Source organism: Elephantulus edwardii, unplaced genomic scaffold (genome assembly GCF_000299155.1).
Source record: "Elephantulus edwardii isolate Elephantulus edwardi_28Jun2011 unplaced genomic scaffold, EleEdw1.0 scaffold00185, whole genome shotgun sequence".
Lineage (NCBI taxonomy): Eukaryota > Metazoa > Chordata > Mammalia > Macroscelidea > Macroscelididae > Elephantulus > Elephantulus edwardii.
Genome location: NW_006399935.1, coordinates 5,493,704 through 5,501,887, shown reverse-complemented (window position 1 = coordinate 5,501,887; position 8,184 = coordinate 5,493,704). Strand labels below are relative to the sequence as shown.

General features: G+C 49.7%; 1 protein-coding gene across 1 annotated transcript in view; it reads right to left on the bottom strand.

Annotated features, from left to right (window-relative positions):
- LOC102858141 (chromosome unknown open reading frame, human C19orf10) overlaps window positions 1-767 on the bottom strand; it is a 15,928-nt gene extending 15,161 nt beyond the window's left edge. Inside the window, exon 1 of the mRNA XM_006896439.1 lies at window positions 597-767. Within this exon, the coding sequence (XP_006896501.1) occupies window positions 597-767 (171 nt within the window). The remainder of the gene's footprint in view (window positions 1-596) is intronic.
- Between the last annotated feature and the right edge of the window lie 7,417 nt (window positions 768-8,184).

Here is an 8,184-nt window from a genome sequence, read left to right as displayed (position 1 = left end):
CTGGCCCGTCCACCTTCCCCCTGGCCCGTCCACCTCCGCCCTGGCCCGAGACACAAATGCTCAGCACTGGGCAGCTGAATGAAGGGTCACAGCTTTCAAACCACCGGCTGCTCCGAAGAAGAAAGGCCTGGCAACCCGCTTCTGTACAGATTACAGCCTAGGGAAGCCCTGTGGGGGTCCCTCGATCCCGGTCATCGGTCAGTTCTGACCCATCAAGACCCCCCAGTCCGAGGCTGTAAATGTCAACGGGAGACAGCCCATCTTTTTCGCCGGGAAACAGCGCGTGGATTCGAACAGACGATCTACTACTCTGGGCCTCCTAAGACCCCTGACCTGCAGGAGGGCCTGCAGGGGACTGTCCATCTGGGCCCCCGTCGCTCCCACCGCAGGTCAGCCTGCGCTGGCCGAATGGCCTCGCCTGGCCGCCCGGTCGTGGGGTCGGGTTGGGCTGGACACTCGGGCTGCCGAGGGCCTTGGGGACGGCCGGGGCCACGCCCCCTCCCCGCAGCCACGCTGGGAGGCCCGTCCAGCCCACCGTCCAGCGCCGCGTCCACTCCCGCGGCCCCCCACCCCCCCACCGAGGCAGGAGCGTGCACCTCAGGACCGGCGTGCTGGGAGAAGGCATGCACGACGCCGCCGGGCCGCACGTCGAAGGCCACGGTGGTGGGCGCGGACTCGGCCTCGGCCGGCCTCAGGGCCACGGCCGTCAGCAGCAGCGCTGCCCACCAGCCCGCGGCTCCGCCGCTCCTTCCGCTGGGCGCCGCCATCTTGGATCGGGTGCGCGGGGCTGGCGCGGCGGACGGGGCGCGGCGAGGGACACGTGGGGCGCCCGGCGGACGCCACGTCAGCGTGCGCGCGCACGTGACCAGGCCACGCCCCGGCTCAGCCCAGACCGCCAAACCACGCCCGCCCACCCCCGCCACGCCCAAGCCACGCCCCATCTCTGCCAAATCACGCCCATTTCACTAACCACGCCCCCTCTGCCCGCAAAGGGCCCGCTGCCCCCGAGCGCGCGCGGGTGCAGGGAGGGTCCGCTGCCTGACGCGGGGTCCAGGACTGTGGAATTGACCTGCAGCCCCTGCAGTGAGTAAGTGCTGAAGGAGTGAAGGAAGGAGATATCAGCGTTACAACCATGGCTAGCGTAAGATCCACAGATGAGCTAAAATTTAGCAAAGGAAAGTGTGTTCACAGGTTGTTATTGTTATGTGCCATCGAGTCGCCTGCGATTCATAGCGACCCTATGTGTAACAGCCCTAAGTCCTGCTCTATCCCTTGCCAATCTTATCGTCTCCGACACACCCACCTCCATTACCCCAGTCACTGAATCAATCCATCTCATCCAGGATCTTCCTCTCCTGCGCCGTCCCTCCACCCTCCCAAGCAGGAAGTCTCTCTCCAAGGACTGGTCCTGTCTTGAAACATGTTCAAAGTATGTCAGACGAAGCTTTAGAATCTTTGCCTCCAAGGAGCAGCCTGCTTTCACCCTCTCCAGGACGAACTTGTTTGCTCTCCTAGCAGTCCATGGTATGTATATTCAATACTCTTTTCTAGCACCAAAGCTCAAAGGCATCAACTTTCCTTCTGTCATCCCTAGTCATTGTCCGGCTCTGATGCATAGCAAGTAATTGCAAAGACCATGGCCGGGATCAGGCACATCTTAGTCTCCAGGCTGACATTGTTGCTCCTCAATACTTTGGAGAGGTCTCTGATAGTAGACTTTCCCAATGCAATTCGTCTTTTTATTTCCTGGCTGCTAATACCAAGAGCGTTTGCATAGCCTCGACAAATGTTTTATCCCAAGGTATTGAGTACCACCTGCTCCTAACTGTTGTGTCCCCAGGTCAACTCACGTGACAGAGTAGAACTTCCCTAGGAGTTTCCAAAGGAGCCTTGGAGGCACCATGTGTAACTGGGAACTCTGGTGGCTCATAGCAACCCTATGAACTGCCCTATCCTGTGCCATCCACATCATCTCTGATATACCAGAACCCATTGTTGAAGTCACTGTGTCAGTCCCTGTATTTAGGGCTCCCTCCTTCAGTATGGATGGACTGAGGCTCAATGTCAAGAAGACAAAGATTCTCACCACTGGACCAATTGGCAGCGTCAGGATGGGTGGCGAAGAGATTGAGATTGTTCACAGCTTCAGTTTGCTTGGCTCCACAGTCAACACTCTTGGCACTAGCAGTCAGGAAATCAAAAAGCGTATCGCGATGGGAAAGTCTGCTGTTAGGGACCTCTCTAAAGTACTCAGGAGCAACGGTGTCTCTCTGGAGACTAAGGTGCGCCTGATACAGGCCATGGTCTTTGCAATCACTTGTTATGCATCAGAGAGTTGGACAATGACTAGAGAGGACAGAAGGAGAGTTGATGCCTTTGAGCTGTGGTGCTGGAGAAGAGTACTGAATGTACCATGGACTGCCAGGAAAACAAACAGATTCATCTTGGAGAGGATTAAACCAAGCTACTCCTTGGAGGCAAGGATTCTGGGGCTTCATCTGACATACTTTGGACATGTTGCCAGGAGGGACGGGTCCTTGGAGAGGGACATCATGCTTGGGAGGGTGGAGGGACAGCGCAGGAGGGGAAGACCCTCTATGAGATGTATTGATTCAGTGACTGGGGTAATCAGGATGGGTGTGTCAGAGGCAGTGCGGTTGGCGCAGGACAGAGCAGGGTTTAGGGCTGTTGTGCATAGGATCGCTATGAGTCGCAAATGACTCGACGGCACATAACAACAAACAACAACAACCTCTCCTTTGCTGACCCTTCGTGTTTCCAAGCATGATGTCCCTTTCTAAGGAATAGCCTTGCCTAGCTAGTTACGTGTCCAAAGTATCAAAGACAAAGCTTCACCGTAGTTGTCTCCAAGCGGCAGTCTGACTGCACTTTGTCCAAGACATATCTGTCTGTTCTTTTGGCAGTTGATGGGATATTTCTCTCACAGGAGACTGCCTCTGATTCACTGTTAACTACAGGTCAGTTCTGTGTTTTATTGACTGTGCAAAGGCATTTGACTGTGTGGATCACAACAAACTGTGGCTAACTTTTAGAAGAATGGAAATTCCAGAACACCTCATTGTGCTCATGCAAAACTTAGACCAGGAAGCAGTTGTCAGGACGGAGCAAGAAAACACAGCATGGTTCAAAATCAAGAAAGGAGGGAGTCAGGGATGCATCCTGTCTCAATACCTTTTCAATCTATATGTGGAGCAGATGATTTGGAAGCTGGGCTTTATGAGGAGGAATGTGGCATCAGAATGGTAGGAAGCTTCATCAACAACCTGTGTTATGTAGATGACACAACCTTGTTTGCTGAAAATGAAAAGGGCTTGAAGCATTTACTGCAGAAGATCAAGGACTATGGTCTTAAATATGGACTGAAGCTCAACATCAAGAAGACAAAGATTCTTGCCACTGGGTCAATTGACAGCACCATGATAGATGGAGAGGAGACTGAGATTGTTAACAATTTCTTGGTTCCACAATCAACACTCTCAGCACTAGTAGTTAGGAAATCAAAAGACAGATTGCACTGGGGAAATTTGCTGTCAAGGACCTCTCCAGAGTGCTAAAGAGCAATGATATCAGTTTAGAGACTAAGGTGCACCTGATCCAGGCCATAGTTTTTGTCATTACTTTCTGCTGTGCATCAGAGAGTTAGATGATAGTGACTAAGGCTGACAGAAGAATTGATGCCTTTGCGTGTGGTGCTGGAGAAGAATGTCGAACTGCAAAGAGAATAAACAAGTTTGTTCTGAAGAGAGTGGTCCTTACGGGAGAGGACTTTGAAGCTCTGCCTCACATGATTTGGACATGTGGCTAGGAAGGATGGGATGTCCTTGGGGAAGGACATCATGCTTGGAAGGGTAGAGGGACAGTGTAAGAGAGGAAGTCTCTGAATGAGACGGATTGACACAGTAACTGAAATAATGGAGTTAGGTGTGTTGGAGCCGGTGAGACTGGTTCAGGATAGTGCAGGGTTCAGAGCTATTGTACACAGGGTCACTATGAGTCGCAGGCGACTTGATGGCACATAACAACATGGGCTGGTTCTGACTCAAGGGTACATAACAAAGTAATATGTACAACTTGCCCAGGGAGTCTTCCTGGTGGCTAAGTGCATGTGGGATCCGGCTGCTAACTGAAAACTGAGAGTTTTAAATCAACAGCCTCCCTGCTGGAAGCAAGATGGACATTGTCCTGCTGAGAAGATGAGCAGCCTTGGCCCCCCGATGGCGGGTCGCTTGGAGTCAGAGTCCACTCAACATCAGTGGACACTCTTTATAGGAGTAGGTTGCCAGGTCTTTCTACCGCGAGCCACCAGGGAGGTTCAACATGCCAACCTCTCAGCTAGAAGCTGAGAGCTTAACCACGAACCACCCGGGATTCTTGTTTTAATTACAAACAGGACAGGATGCAGTGGGGAAACCTTGGCCCAGGGGCAGGGCTAGCCTTGCTAAGAGCCGGGGCCATCACACGTGCCCTCAGTGAACACACCGGGATGGACTCAGCTTCACTCATGTGACCTTTATGTTTTGTGTGTGTGTGTGTGTGTGTGTGTGTGTGTGTGTGTATGTGTGTGTGTGTCTGTGTCTGTGTGTGAAAAATTTGTATTTAGAATTAGCCAGCTGAACTCAGTTTAGACGATCCCAATTTTGATGGCAACATCCAAAGCATCATAATCAGGAGCAAGTCGAACATAGGCCTTCTTCTCTCCATCAGGCCTAATCAAAGTGTTGACCTTGGCCACATCAATGTCATAGAGCTTCTTACAGCTGGTTTGATTTGGTGCTTGTTGGCCTTGACATCCACAATGAACACAAGTGTGTTGTTATCTTCTATCTTCTTCACGGCTGACTCAGTGGTCAGGGGAAACTTGATGATGGCATAGTGGTCAAGCTTGTTTCTCCTGGGGGCGCTCTTCCGGGGATATTTGGGCGGCCTTCGGAGTCTCAGTGTCTTAGGCCACCGGAAGGTGGGTGACGTGCGGATCTTCTTTTTTTTTTGGCTGGGATGCCCTTCAGGACGTCTTCTTGGCCTTCAATGTCTTTGCTTTGGCTTCAGTTTTGGGAGGGGCAGGGGCTTCCTTTTTCACTTTTGGAGCCATCTTCGTAGAAAAAGGACCTTTACATTTTTAGGTGCCAGTCAGCCAAGTACATCTCAATAACGACCCTGTGAACAACTTACTGAACCCTACCTTGTGCCATCCTCGCCCTTTCTGATAAGTTCGAGCCAGTTGTTAGAGTCATTGTGTCAACCCATCTTGTTTGGGAGCTGGGTCTGCCTCTGTTTCCTCTCTGACCCTCCACTTTCCCCAGCATGATGTCCTTTCCCAAGGACTGATCCCTCCTGACAGCATGACCTAAGTAGATGAGACCAAGTTGCGCCTTCCTCGCCTCTAGGGAGTGCATTGTCTGCACTTTCTCCAAGACAGACTTGATTGTTCTATTGGCAGCCCGTGGGATGTTCAGTCCTTTTCTCTAACACCCCAATTCAGAGACACCCATTCTTCCTTATTCACTGTCCAACTTCCAGCTGCATACAAAGCAACTCAAAGTACCATGGCCTTGGTCAGACGCACCTTAGCCTTTACTCTGGCATCCTTGCTCTTCAGCACTTTAAAGAGGCCCCTGATATCGGATTTCCCCAATGCAACACATCTTTTGATTTCTTGACTGCTGTCACCATGGGTATTGATTGTAGATACAAGTAAAATGAAGTAATTGGCAACTTCACTCTTTCTTCCATCTATCAGGTTTTCTTTTTTGATGTTGAGCTTCAATCCATATTGAAGGCTGCAGTTCTTGACCTTCTGCAACAAGTGCTTCAGGTTTTCCTCAGTTTAAGAAAGCAGGGTTGTGTCATAACACAGATTGTTGATTCCACATTCCACATTCCTCCTCATACAGCCCAGCCTCCTGGATAATCTGTTCTGCATACAGGTTGAAAAGGTATGGAGATAGGACACGTCCCTGGTGTACACCCTTCCCAATATAGATTGAAGCTCAACATCAGGAAATCAAAGATTCTCACCACTGGGCCAATTGGCAGCATCATAATAGTTGATGAAGAGATTGAGATTATTGACAGATTCAGTTTGCTTGACTTTACCTACAATCAACACTCTTGGTACCAGCATCCAGGAAATTAAAAGATGAATTGCATTGGGAAAGTGTGCTGTCAGAGACCTCTCCAAAGAAGAGCAATGATGTCAGTCTGGAGACTAAGGTGCACCTGATACAGGCCATCACTTGCTATGCATCAGAAAGCTAGAACAATGACAAGGGATGATAGAAGGAAAGTTGATGCCTTTGAGCTGTGGTGCTGGAGAAGAGTACTGCTAGGAGAACAAACAGATTCATCCTAGAGAGGGTGAGACCAGGCTGCTCCTTGGAGGCAAGGATTCTGAAGCTGTGTCTGACAATACTTTGGACATGTTGCAAGACGGGACCAATCCTTGGAGAGGGACATAATGAGTTCTTGGGAGAGTGGAGGGGCAGAGCAGGAGAGGAAGACCCTCAATGAGATGGATTGATTCAGTGACTGGGGTAATAGGGGTTGGTGTGTCAGAGGCAGTGCGATTGGCACAGGATAGAGCAGGGTTTAAGGCTGTTATACATAGGGTCGCTATGAGTCACAGGCAACTCGATAGCACATTGCAGCAACAAAAAGGATGTTGCCAATGGGCCCGATGGTGAGGAATTATTTTCCTGATGTGAACATGTAATCCATATTGAAGACTTTATGTAGTCTTTTATCTTCTTCAGTATATACTTGAAATCATCTTAATTTTCTACAAGCAGGCTTGTGTCATCTGCATAACACAGACTTCCTCCAGTCTCAATGCTACATTTTTCTTTATATAATTCACCTTCTTGAATTACTTGGTCAATATAACGACTGAATAGGTGTAGAGAAAGGATACACACTCTTCTGTATTTTAAACCATGCAGCATTCCCTTGTTCTGTCTGGACAAGGACTTCTTGGTCTATGTGTAGGTTTTGAATGAGCACAATTCGGTGTCCTGGGATTCCCATTCTTCTGCATGTTTGCCATTTTTTGTTATAAACAATGACAAGGGACTTGACGGCACATAACAACAACAACAACAACAACAATGAAATGCCTTTGCAGTCAGAGGGTCAGCCAAGAAGAGGAAACCCTCAGTGAGAGAGGTTGACAGTGGCCAGATCAATGGGTTCGGAAGAAATTACTGCTGTGGGTGTGGTTCAGGCACTGTTCTGTTCTCTTATACATGCAGTTCTGTGGCTGACTCTGAGAAGAATGGGAATCCCAGAACATTTGATTGTGCTCATGTGAAACCTCTACTTGGACCAGGAGGCAACTGTCAGAACAGAGCAAGGAGATACTGCATGGTTCAAAATCAGGAAGGGTGTATGCCAGGGATGTGTCCTGTCTCCATACCTTATCAATCTATATGCAGCACAGATTATCCGGGAGGCTGGGATCTAGAATCAGGATTAGAGGAAGATTCATTAACAACCTGTGTTATACAGATGACACAATCCTGCTTGCTGAAACTGAGGACGATCTGAATCGCTTGCTGCAGAAGGTCAAGGATTTAGGGCTGTTGTACATAGATGGGGTTGCTATGAATCATAAGTGACTTGATGGCGCATAAGAACAGCATCAACATGCAGTTAATGTAGCCTGGTACCAATTTGGTGGTCCCTGGCAACGGTGCAACAATGTGGTACAATCCTTGAGCACACCCTCCAGGTCCGATTAGTATCTGCCACTTTAGAGTAGCCACCTGTCATCTGTCAGTTGTATCCTGGTGGCAGTATTCCTCAGGATTCAAAATCAAACTGCCTGCTAATGATAGTGCTTTTCCAGATAAGCTCATTCATGTTTCTACAGTGTGTACAAGGCTATTTATTGCAGTAGCATTTACACCAGGGTTTGGCCATGTGTAGTCTGTGGACCAAGCTGGTTGCTGAGATACTGGGAACTGTCCACTGACATTCCAAATACGACCAAGGTCTTCCTTGATGAACAGGTCTCAGCAGAGCTAACAGAATCAGACAGACTAGGGAGAGAAGCCTGGTCATCTATCTACTGGCTTATGGAAAATCAGCCAACGAAAGCCCTATGGTGACGACAGAATGCCATCAGGCACGGTGCTGGCAGGCGAGCCCCCCATGGGAAGGCCCACAGAA